The sequence below is a fragment of the Populus alba genome, chromosome 1 (genome assembly GCF_005239225.2).
Source record: "Populus alba chromosome 1, ASM523922v2, whole genome shotgun sequence".
NCBI lineage: Eukaryota > Viridiplantae > Streptophyta > Magnoliopsida > Malpighiales > Salicaceae > Populus > Populus alba.
The window spans coordinates 698,481-711,597 of NC_133284.1; the positions used below are offsets into that span (position 1 = coordinate 698,481).

General features: G+C 34.8%; 2 protein-coding genes across 2 annotated transcripts in view; one reads left to right on the forward strand and one right to left on the reverse strand.

Moving 5' to 3' along the window:
* The window catches only part of LOC118027913 (bifunctional 15-cis-phytoene synthase, chromoplastic-like), a 32,977-nt gene that overhangs the window by 5,413 nt on the left and 14,447 nt on the right, over window positions 1–13,117 (forward strand). The window contains exons 5-6 of the mRNA XM_073404907.1: window positions 1,597–1,674; window positions 1,760–2,156. Coding sequence (XP_073261008.1) covers window positions 1,597–1,674; window positions 1,760–1,999 — 318 coding nt within the window. The 3' untranslated portion in view covers window positions 2,000–2,156. The remainder of the gene's footprint in view (window positions 1–1,596; window positions 1,675–1,759; window positions 2,157–13,117) is intronic.
* Window positions 3,571–4,959, reverse strand: LOC118027899 (serine/threonine-protein phosphatase PP2A catalytic subunit-like). Its single transcript, XM_073407175.1, has 3 exons — window positions 4,788–4,959; window positions 4,177–4,284; window positions 3,571–4,094 (listed from the first exon to the last, which is right to left on the reverse strand). Exons 1-3 carry the CDS (start codon window positions 4,863–4,865, stop codon window positions 4,029–4,031), a joined length of 252 nt encoding a protein of 83 aa, XP_073263276.1. The 5' UTR covers window positions 4,866–4,959; the 3' UTR covers window positions 3,571–4,028.

Genomic DNA, 13,117 nt, shown 5'->3' on the forward strand with positions numbered 1-13,117 from the left:
ATAATTAGCCTTGGGTACAACAGACTCAGTTCAGACCATTGTACGTATTACAAGAGGTTTGAAGAAAATGATGTTTTCATCATTCTGTTGTTGTACGTGGATGACATGTTGGTAATAGGCCCCAACAAAGATCGAGTCCAAGAATTGAAGGCACAGTTGGCTAGGGAGTTTGATATGAAGGACTTGGGACCAGCAAACAAGATTCTAGGGATGCAAATTCACCGAGACAGAAGTAAGAGGAAGATTTGGCTTTCTCAGAAGAATTATTTAAAGAAGATCTTGCGACGCTTCAACATGCAAGATTGTAAGCCAATTTCCACCCCACTTCCTGTTAACTTCAAATTATCCTCAAGTATGTCTCCTAGCAATGAAGCAGAGAGGATGGAGATGTCTCGAGTACCGTATGCATCAGCAGTGGGAAGTTTAATGTTTGCCATGATATGTACACGACCAGACATTGCACAAGCAGTGGGAGCAGCTAGTCGATACATGGCAAATCCTGGTAGAGAGCATTGGAATACTATCAAGAGGATCTTGAGATACATCAAGGGGACCTCAAATGCCGCATTATGTTATGGAGGATCAGAATTCATTGTCAGAGTTTATGTTGACTCAGATTTTGCTGGTGACCTTGAGAAAAGAAAATCCACTACAAGCTATGTGTTCATAATTGCAGGAGGAGCTGTGAGTTGGGTCTCTAAACTTCAAACTGTTGTAGCGTTATCCACAACAGAAGCTGAGTATATGGCAGCTACACAAGCTTGTAAAGAAGCAATATGGATGAAGAAACTTATGGAGGAGCTCGGGCACAAACACGAGAAGATTCTGGTGTATTGTGATAGTCAGAGTGCCTTGCATATTGCAAGAAATCCAGCGTTTCATTCAAGAACAAAACATATAGATGTTCAGTATCACTTTGTTCGCGAAGTGGTGGAAGATGGAAGTGTGGATTTTCAGAAGGTTCATACAAAGGAAAACCCAGCAGATGCTTTGACCAAACCAGTCAACACTGATAAGTATATATGGTGCAGATCCTCTTATGGCCTAGCAGAAACGTAAGCAGCATGAAGATGACAAGTATTGAAAGGATAGAAGAATCACAAATGATGAAGTGTGAAGACTTGATTCAATCATCAAAGTCTTCAAGTGGGAGAATGTGAAGATAGGTGGAGGTGCCCACCTTGCCCACTTGACCAACTTGGCCACTTGGCCAAGTTGGCCAAGTTGGCCACTTGCTCTTCCATGGATGCTTGCCTATAAATAGGCAAGCATCCAAGCATTATACATGCCAAGTGAAGAGAGAAATAAGAGATAGTGAAGAGAGAAATAAGAGAGAGTGAAGAGGGAAATTAATCCCACTAAATTGTGAGGTATTTGTGAGAGAGTAAGTGAGGTGTTTTCTCCTAGTAATAGAGAGATTCTTAGTTGTTCTCCTATTATAGAGAGAGGTTGTAATTCCCACATTACTAGTAAAATCCTTCTATACTTGCCCGTGGACGTAGCCTAATTGGGTGAACCACGTAAATTCTCGTGTGTCTCATTTCTCATTTAAGCCTTTTATCTTGTCGGGTTTGCATGCAAGTATCCTAACAAGACATCTTTGATGGACGCCCCTATGACATGCTCGATGCTGCACTTACTGATACCATTTCCAAGTTCCCTTTAGACATTAAGGTGCTTGGAATGTTTACTAGGTGGATTAATTCCTAGCATAGTGTATGTTCTCAATCTGATAAGAGTTTTTTTTATCATATCACAGCCTTTTAGGGACATGATTGAAGGTATGAGAATGGATACGACAAGATTCCGTTATGATAATTTTCAAGAGCTCTATCTTTATTGCTATTACGTTGCGGGCACAGTCGGCCTAATGAGCGTTCCAGTGATGGGAATTGCAGCAGAATCTGAATCTTCTGCTCAAAGTATTTATAATGCGGCACTGTACTTGGGTATTGGAAATCAGCTTACAAACATTCTTAGAGATGTGGGAGAGGAGTAAGTTCTTTTTCCGTACAACTTCCATTCAGTTTTCTCGTCCGAATCTTTTAACTGATGGATGGAGAGAGTTCATGAAGGAGCAGATAACAAGGGCAAGATTCTATTTCAACCTTGCAGAAGAAGGGGCTTCAAAGCTTGAAAAGGCTAGCCGGTGGCCAGTATGAACTGAAAACTTTCCATTACTTGAATGATAAATTTGCAACACTTCCAACTTTAACCTATATTGTACCTTAAGATTTTTCATATGCTGACACATTGGTCTGTGATTTGTTGCAGGTGTGGTCATCCCTACTAGATTACGATAACTTCACAAGACGAGCTTATGTTGGAAGAACAAAGAAACTTCTCACATTGCCCCTGGCATACACAAAAGCTCAATCAATGTCTAGCTTGATCCTTCAGTAAATCAAGATTTTGTCAGCAGCCCTAAGGTGGGGGAGTTATGACAGCAAACAGTGGAGAAGTGGAGTGAATAGTGAAACAAGATTATGCTTGGTGTATCATAGAGGAAATCGTCAAAGTTTGAATGTTTGTAAGATTGGTTCATTGCTTATATCAGGTTCTCAATTCTCTGGTAAAACTAGAATTTTCATGGAAACTAAATTGCACATACATTTCTCAGTTTTCAAAACTATGACCCTTGCTCAAAAACTGCTTGCACTACAAGTGTCAAACTTCTGAGGCATTTATCAGACGATATGCTGTTCTCTATATGCTCACAGCAGAGAAGACATGCTGCTATGGCATCCATATCCTGTTTTGGGGTTCGAGCTCTCTCCTGGCACTAAGCCTAAGCACACAGATGAAAGCAAAAAATATATTAAATAATTATAATTATATGATCTGAAAGCATTTCAATTCATTAACATTAATACCCAAACAAAATTGGGTTCTAAAGAAGAAAGAAAAAGAAGATTTATTACATGCTATAGCTTTGTATCTTAAGGTTTTTGGCCTTCATTAGAGTAGACTTCCCTATTTGGGGTTATCTAAAAATAGACAACGCTTTAAGGTTGGCGATTTTGCAAGAGATTCAAAGCTCAGTGGGCATTGAAAATGACCATACCCATTGCGAAAGATTCCTAGTTAAATGTAGAATCAATAGATGCCATTTGACCTGAGGTGCTGCTCAACACTTTTCAAACCGCCTGCCTTTCGTTATCAAACAAGTACTGGCAATCATCATCCATCCGCACCATAAATGGCATAAACCGTCCACTCACACAAACCACCAGTCTCTTATCCATTAATTACAATCCAAAATATCAAGGAACCGCCACTTTAGCTCTCCACAACCTTTCAAGGGCAGGAGCCAGCTGACAGAGACAGTAAATGAGTAAACTGATTGTTTTGCTTCAATATTTTGTAGAGGAGACAACACTTCTCGGGAACTTCGCACTGGTGACATAATCAATATTTTGACAATCCATGATCAAGGCAACTATCATAGAGAAGATGATAGGGAGAAACCGCTTAGCAAGTCTATGTTTCGCGGGAAAATCACAACCAAAGCTTGTAATGAACTGTCATGGGAAACTTGAAGGGGGGGTTTAAATTCAATTCAGGTTCAGCTTTCGTATGCAATGTGCAATCAAAAATTATCTAGAAATGTTAAGGAACCTACTGGAACACTTGGTTAGAAAAAAATATAAAAGCACCCATTTTAAGTCAACTCATTGTCTCTCTACACATACCCAACCCTGAAACAACCATCCTTCTACAAAGAGGAATAAGATAACAAAAACAGAATCAAGGCAAAGGAATAAAAGATGCCGCATTGTTTGCTGGAAATGGTACATTTGCGGCTATTTGGTCACCACTCCACTGCTTCCTCTTATGGAAACTCTAGCATAATCAGCAAACCAATTGAATCAAGGAATCTCCACCTGCCCGTTATTCATGCTTTCTGCCACCCACCCCACCCACCATCATTGTGAATTTATGCTCTTAGATTTGAAAAATGCCCTCAATAAGTGAACCAGCCAGGAAGCACTGGCTGGAAGGTTTCGGCATCTCAAGACCAGCTTCAATCATAGGAAATAATCTGGTGTTCTCCGGGTCACATCTGGCTCGCCCCTCCTTGGAGCAGGCTCAAACTGCAAACATATTTTGAAGATATTATTTTGAGCCTAACTTATGTGACATTACCCATGGAGTGCTCTAGCATCAGACACCAACCTGAATGAATGTGTGACCCTTGCAGTCATCAACTTCCAAAATAGAAGCCATGTTCCCACAGCGGTAGCAATAGTTGGGTGCATTAAAGATAGTGACCACCTTTTGTTCCTGTAATGAGTAAAAAAGCACAATCAATCTGATGAAATTTGCAAACCAGAGCAAGAAATTCACCAAAAGAATTTCTGGAGGTATATATGTTGCCTCATGTATTGCGCATGCAAATAAAAGAGTTGATATTTGCTGTGACAAGATTAGGTGCTAACATTCCAAAAGTATGTGATTCATGAATTTGAGCGGTGAATGATGTGTTAGAATTGTGTGAATTTTTTTTACTCTTTTAATTGACACTAGTAGAAAGAGGGGGGCATGAACAGTGGTGATTTGACTGTGATTAATTGTAAATTCTTTTGCGAAAGATATTTTAAAATTAATATGAATGAGATACTGGAGAAAACCATTATAGATGCTGGGCTACTGATAATGAAGTTACAGGTGGTGGCAGCGACAATGATAAATGTGGTTTTGTAGTGTTTTTAGGGCAGTTTTCTTTTTGGATCTCAGAGGACCAAAAGACAAAGAAAGTGTAAGGTCAAAATCGTCTTCATCTTCACCTTCCAAATCTTGCTGGCTAATGCTGTTGTTGCTGCTGTTGCTGCTATGCTTTCTCTTCGTGGAGATCTCTTGCTCATTGGTTTCTAAATCTTCTCGGCTCTTCATGGTGTGAGTAAAAGAGGGAGAGAGGATTAGGGTTTTAGTGAACAGGCAATGTTAGTATTTTGGCTATGAAAACAGAGAGAAAAACGAGAGAGATGGATTTTTAAAGGACATTAAAAATTGGAGATATAGTTATGGAAGCAGAATATATAACATAAAAAAGAGACTACTGGTTATCTTTCTCTGTGTTTGTTATGGTGTTCTTCCCCTACCGGCCGGTCACCTTTTTTACTGGGTCTTTTTCACTCTGTCTCAGCAAGTCTTTAATTTAATGTTTTTATGTGATAAATATTTTGAAAAACTAACGGATTAAATATAAGTTTCATTGCTAAAGCAACCATGGATCCGATAGAGAGAGCTAGAGATATCTCGAAGGCATGTGAGCAAGAGAAATCTCGTAAATATAAAATTAAATTTACGAGACAGACTAAACATTATATTTATTAACAATATGCTTAGCCTCCCCAACAATAAAATCAATATTAGAGTTAGAAGAATATTTGAAAATTTATTTCACATCTTTTATCTGAATTACAAGACATCAATTTTAACCCCATCAATTCAACAATGCCCTTCTCACATTTAAAACCACTTGTAATTTGTTTTCGTTCTCATGCGCATCACATACTAAGAATTTTACATTTAAATTGTCTCTTTCATTATTATCTTTGTTGAATTTTTATGATTAATTCCAATCCGCAAGAAAACTGGATAATCAAAACTTTTAATTTTAATATCATATTTATTATAGTCAATAAGTTATTTTCTCTGCTCATAATCTCTCAGACTTCTCATTTCTACTGAATAATGGGTTAATTTTACAATTCATTTTTCACATATATCACATTTCCTCTTACACGAGCTCATCTTGTTTTGCTATCTTTTATAGTCATGGTTATTCCAACACACAACAAGCAAATAACTTTCAAGATAGTTGAATTCTAATATCAATTGAAGCAAATAAAAATACAAATAAAAAAATAATAAGTTAAAAAAATAAAATTGAAGTTGAATATGGTTATCATACAAAACCCTAATTTATAATTTTATTTTTGAGAATAAAAGTATAATATGTTATACTAAAATGTAAGGTAAACACCCTTATTTATACTAGTTTTAGATTGAAAAAATACTCAATTAATAATTATTGAGTTATTTTAGGGATACCTAAACTAAAAAGAAAAAAAAATAGCAATCTTAAAATAAATAAAAAAAATAATGATGAAGTAAAAAATATTCCAAAACTAAATAGGAAATAATAATAAAATAATATTTGTTTTCCCTAAAATTTCTCCAAGCTCTATAAACCATAAAACTGGTCTAGACATATCTTATAGCTAACTGGTTTCTTCAGAACCATTACACCGATTTTTAGAGTATCAAAGTTGAAATGTAGAGTTAAGTTATTAATTTTATTTATAAAAAAAATGTGCATGTGAATTTTTTTCAAATTCTAAAAAAAAGGCAAGCAGGTGTGATATTATTGGCTAAAATTAAGGATGCTAAATTAAAGTCCTAAATAAAATAAAAAACAAACAAACAGTGAACAAAATAATGGAGATTTTGTTGCCAATATCTCTATTTTTAGGATGACAACACTTACTTAGTTATAATACATTAGGTTTTAAGTTGGATTTAATTCTGTTAAACCACATAACACCAGCCTGCATCAGAAATGACTGGTCGTATTGAAAAGAGGCAAGCTTTTGCAAATATGAAATATCTCCTCCCTCCTCCCCTCCTTTGCAGCTATGGCAATGGAGTCTATTTCTCTAAAGCAGGTAACATAACACCAGCCTGTGGACTAAAAGAAACCATTTGGATCATCAAAGAGCATATCTGGTAACTTATGTGTGAGTAAAAGAGGGAGAGAGGAAAACGAGAGAGATGGATTTTTAAAGGACAATAAAAGTTGGAGATATAGTTATGGAAGCAGAATATATAACATAAAAAAGAGACTACTGGTCATCTTTCTCTATGTTTGTTATGCTGTTCTTCCCCTACCGGCCGGTCATCTTTTTTACTGGGTCTTTTTCACTCTGTCTCAGCAAGTCTTTAATTTAATAAAATAAAAGTTTAAAGAAGATATGAAAATTTGTTTCACATCTTTTATCTGAATTACAAAACATCAATTTTAACCCCATCAATTCCACAATTCCCTTCAAGCATATGTGAGCTATATCATTTGCAATGTGCTTTATAAAAAATCACATTTGAAACCACATCTAAATTAATTCCATTCTCATGCACTTCACAAATTAATAATTTTACATCTAAATCGTCTCTTTCTGCATCAATTTTGTTAAGGAATTGGATAATCAAAACTTTTAATTTTAATATTATATTCATCATGGTCAAGAAGTTGTTTTTCCTATTTATAATCTCTCAGACTCCTCACCCCTACTAAATACTGAATGATGGGTTAATTTTACAATCCATTTTCATATGTATCAGATTTTCTTCTACACAAACTCATTTTATTTTGCTACCTCTTCTAGCCATGGTTATTCCAACACACACACAGCAAGTAAATAACTTTCAAGATAATTGAATTCTAATATCAATTGACACAAATAAAAATACAAACAAGAAAATAATAAGTTAAAAAGATAAAATTAAAGTTGAATATGGTTATCATATAAAACCCTAATTTTATAATTTTATTTTTGAGAATAAAAGTATAATCTGTTATTCTAAAATACAAGGTAAACAACATTATTTATACCAATTCTAAATTGAAAAAAAATCTCAATTAATAATTATTAAGTTGTTTTAGGGATACCTAAACTAAAAAGAAAAAAATAGCAATCTTAATATTGTTGATTTTCTAAAATAAATAGAAAAATAATAATCATGAAGTAAAAAAGATTCCTAAACTAAATAAGAAATAATAATAATAATAATTTAAAAAAATAATATTTTTCCCTAAAATTCCTCCAAGCTCTATAAACCATAAAACTGGTCTAGACATATCTTATAGCTAACTGGATTCTTCAGAACTATCACACCAATTTTTAGAGCATCAAAGTCGAAATGAAGTAGGGCTAAGTTATTAATTTTATTTATAAAAAAAATTATCATGTGAATTTTTTTTCAAATTCTAAAAAGTAGTAAGCAGATGTGATATCAGTATGACAACACTTACTTAGCTATAATACATTAGGTTTTAAGTTGGATTTAATTCTGTTAAACCACATAACACCAGCCTGCATCAGAAATGATTGGTCGTATTGAAAAGAGGCAAGCTTTTGCAAATATGAAATATCTCCTCCCTCCTCCCCTCCTTTGCAGCTATGGCAATGGAGTCTATTTCTCTAAAGCAGGTAACATTTGCTACAAATCACAATAATATCTTCCCAAAGAATCAATGGAAACACCATCCAGTAATCCCAGCAACTCATACTAGTAGAATAATAGTTATAGCCTTGCATAGTTATTTAGCAGTTCATTCTTATGATATGTGATTATGTTGCTTCCTGACATTAATGGTTTTTTTTTGTTTTCTTCTTAAATGCAAACTCTTGACAGATTTTTTTGAAGTTTTCCTGAACCTGTGGACTAAAAGAAACAATTTGGATCATCAAAGAGCATATGTGGTAACTTATTTACTACAAACCATACTCTGTATCTCACTAATTACCGTTACATAGTCAAATTGCATGGACATTGAATTGAAGCAAATTGCTAATGGAATACATTTGTGTTATGATGCCTTGTACAATCCCTTCCGTGTTTATTAGCATAAAAATTAAATTAAGCTGTGTTCATGATTGCTGAGTTTGGCTATGAACTCCTACTTCATAGAACTAATGAGTTTCCGTTTAAGATTTTTCAGGGCTATGCGAAAATTTAGAGTTCTTTTGCTAGCCACGGAACTGAAAGTTTGTGCAGAAACTTCACAAGAAAAGTTCCTTACATACACCAGAAGATCTCAGTCTTTGTTCAAGGTTAAACTACATACGTACGATTAATGTCTATAGCACATGTCCGAGCGATCCTAATGCTGGAATACTCTTATGCTTCATAGACACAAGTGATACCTGTGATTTTGGAGTCCTGTTCTGCTGGCTCGTTGCTGAATTATCTGGCGTTGATCCATCCCCCTTGTTGGGTAAAAGCCCTTCCTTGTCTATTTGGAGGACTTCAGGGTCCAATATCAAGCTTGGCAGTGGCTGTAGGATTTACTTTTCTAGCGATGAAGTATGGCTCGGGCGACGGTGTTGACTCCAAAAGAACTCCCGGCTGGGGTTTCTTTCTTGTATGCAGTATTGGCGCCATTTAAGCCTATGAAACTGGGTTTTGATGAAAATGAGTGACGCCAAGTAAAGTGGGTTTTTTCTCACCTAAAAAAGGAGAGGATGTCGTGCCTCTATCCACCGGCATCCTTATGACCGCCGAGTAAAATGCGTTTGCCGGGAGTATTGCTTGGAAGGCAATTATCCTAACCGTTGGACTACAAACGCTTTTGTTGACTGATCACTGTGTTTAGGATAATTTCAACTCTGTTTCTGTCGCTTTTCTTTGTCATTTTAGAAAAAAATAAATAATTTTAAAAGAATCCTTAAAGATAGTCCGTCCGTCGGGTCAACTCTCAATTTGATTTGTCAAGAAATCTGATTTTAGGTCAGATTATAAAATTAATCTATTGGTTTGATTACTATGATTTTTAAATTTGACGGGAAAAAAAAGTCTCATATGAGATGAGGCACCCTTCTCCTTTTTAAAATCTAGATTTTAGATTTTCCAATACTTATAGGTCCCAAAAACAGCATATTATTCATGCAATTTAGTATATGCATAACTTGAAAATAACTGAGATAACATTCAATGCTAAACTTATAGCTGGAAATAGATATTATGGAGATGTAAATTTTCTGTTGTTATTATGGAGGTAGCTAGCTAGTTTTATTACTTCTATTCTAACCTAACCTACTGCGTGAGAATTGTTTTCTAAAGCTGTAAGCTATGTTCAACATTTCCAGTTTCTATAATGGAATGTGCAGGCATGTGTTTCCTAGGTTTATAGTTTATAAGAGTTTTAATATTAGCTAAAAGAGGAATCATTGATGGAGACGAATTTATAATAAACTAGTATATTACAGTCCTTGTCTAATTAGATTATTAGATTATGATTTTCTTTGAATAGTTTAATTTCTTGATTAGCTAGGACTTGAGGCCTATAAATAAGCTTGTAATATTAAGTATTATACAAAAAAAAAGTTAAGAGAGATATAGAGAAGAGCTAGAAAAGTGTATGTTTTGAGAAAACTCTTAATAAAATATCATTCATCTCATTCTTCTTCTTAATCTTTAGCTTTGTTCTTATAAATTAGCTACCACACTCTATCCTTCTTTTCCAACAAGTGGTATCAAAGCTTAGGTTTGATTATTTAAGATGATCAATTCAAACCTTTCAATGTCCTAGATTGACAAATGACAACTATCAAACTTGGTGTATTCGAGTAAAACCTTGGCTAGGTTCCCAAGATGTATGTGAGACAGTTGAAAAAGGCTTTAAGGAGCCTATAGATGGAGCAACGCTGACTTCATATCAAATAGAGGTCGTGCAAAGGGCACGAAGAAAGGATCAACTAACACTAACAATCATCCACCAATGTTTGGATGACACCACTTTTGAGATAGTGGCCAACGCAACCACCGCCAAACAAACTTAGAAAGTTTTGCAAGAATCAAACCAGGAGCTGACAATGTGAGAAAGGTACATCTATAAAAACTATGTGGTAACTTTGAAAAGTTACATATGATTGAATCAGAAAATATTTTAGAATACTTTGCAAGAGTATTGGCCATATATAATCAAATGAAGAGATATGAGGAGAAGATAGAAGAGACACATGTGGTAGATAAGATTCTATGCTCATTGCAAAAGAAGTTCCATTATATGGTGGTCGCAATAAAGGAGTCATAAAATATATATTTTCTTTCAATACAAGGTCTTATGAGAAAGTTACAAGCCTATGAGGAAAGAGTCAATGAGATTCAAGAAGATATGAGTGCGTAAGTACTTTTTTCAAAGCAAGATGATTCTTGATATTCCCAAGAAGGAAGAGGAAGATTTGGAAAAGGAGGCCAAGGCAACCCCAATAGATTAAACAATCAACTGAATGAAGGGAATCAGTCGACCAGTTCAATTGGCAGTAGCAATTCGAGATCCAGATTTGATAACAGGTTTGACAAATCAAAAGTTAAATGTTGTAATTGTCAAAAGATAGGTCATTATGCTAAGGATTGCTGGAATCCAACCAATAGGGTTGAAGAAAATACAAATCTTATGATAGAAGAAGAGAAGGAAGCCACTTTATTACTAGTGCATAATAAGAGAATGCAAGTCAAAGAGAACATGTGGTACCTAGACAATAGAACCAGTAACCACATGTGTGGAGATAGTGACAAGTTTATAAAGCTTGATGAAGCAATTAGAGGTAATGTCACCTTTGCAGATCATTCAAAGGTTGCCATCAAAGGAAAAAGGTACGATTTTTATCAAATTAAAAGATGAAAGTCATCAATTTATTGGTGATGTCTATTATATATCAACAGTGAAAAGCAACATATTGAGTTTAGGATAATTACTGAAGAAGGGGTATGAGATTAAGATGAAAGATCGTACTTTGACATTACTTGACACTAAAGGAGATATAATTACAAAGGTAGCCATGACAAAGAATATAATGTTCTTGCTAAATAGAAAGATGGACGTGCCTAAATGCTTAAATGCATGTGTGAAAGATGAAACTTGGCTTTGGCATATAAGATTTGGGCATGTAAACTTTGATAGCTTAAAGATAATGACACAAAAAGTTATGTTCAAGGGTCTACCATCCATTATACATCCAAATCAGTTATGTGAAGGATGTTTAGTAGGCAAGCAATTTCGCAAAAGTTTTCTGAAGGAATCTACATCAGGAGCAAATCAACCCTTACAAGAAATACATGCCGATATTTGTGGTCCTATCAAACCATGTTTATTTGGTAAAAACTTATATTTTGTACTTTTTATTGATGATTATAGTATAAAGATTTAGGTATACTTCTTAAAAGAAAAGTCTAATGTGTTTAGTTATTTTAAAAAGTTTAAGGTATTAGTTGAAAAAAAAGAGTGTTTATTCTATAAAATCACTTAGGACATATAAGGGGGTGAATTTTGTTCTAATGATTTTAATGAGTTTTTTGTGAAGATCATGGTATAAAGAGACTCCTAACGGTGCCTAGATCCCAACAACAAAATGTCATGGTGGAGAGAAAGAATAGAAGCATCCTCAACATGACAAGAAGCATGTTCAAAACCAAGAAAATACCTAAAGAGTTTTGGGTTGAAGCTGTAAATTATGTTATCTACCTGTCAAATAAATGCCCTACTAAAAGCTTAAATGGCATGACTCTATAAGAAGCATAGAGTAGAAGAAAACCAAGAGTTTCTCACTTGAAAATTTTTGGGAGCATTGGTTATGTGCATGTAGATGATCAAGTAAGGACCAAGCTAGATAACAAAAGCAAAAGGATGATCTTTGTGGGCTATGACCAAAAGTCTAAGGGATATAAGTTGTACAACCATATTGAAGGGAAGATGGTGATTAGTAGAGATGTTGAGTTCAATAAAGAAGGATCATAGGATTTGAAGGTAAATAATGGTGAGAAATATGACTTCTTATCAATTCTTGATGAAAAAGAGGAAATATATGAAGATAATCAAGAACCTATAGCCACACCTCCATAAACACCAATGAGCTTAACTTCTTCTTCTTCTTTTTCTAATGAAAGCTCAAGTAGTGGCACTCCACCAAGTTCACCAAGAAAGATAAGGAGCCTTTAAAACTTATATGAGGTAACTAATCATGTTGATGAGATAACATTATATTGTCATCTTGCTATATGTGATACTATAGTGTTTGAAGAAGTAATAAAGGGTGCAAAATGGAGAATTCTTATGGATGAGGAGATTGCATCAATTGAGAAAAATGACACATGGAGATTGGTTCCTAGACCAAATGAAAAGAAATCAATAGGTGTCAAATAGATCTACAAAGAAAAAAAAATGCCAAAGGCGAAGTTGAGAGATACAAGGCACGGTTAGTGGCAAGTATGGGATTGACAATGAAGAGGTTTTTGCTCTTGTTGCTAGATTGAAGACCATTCAATTAATCATTATCACCGCTGCCGAACATAAATGGAGAATCTATCAAATAAATGTCAAATCAACTTTTTT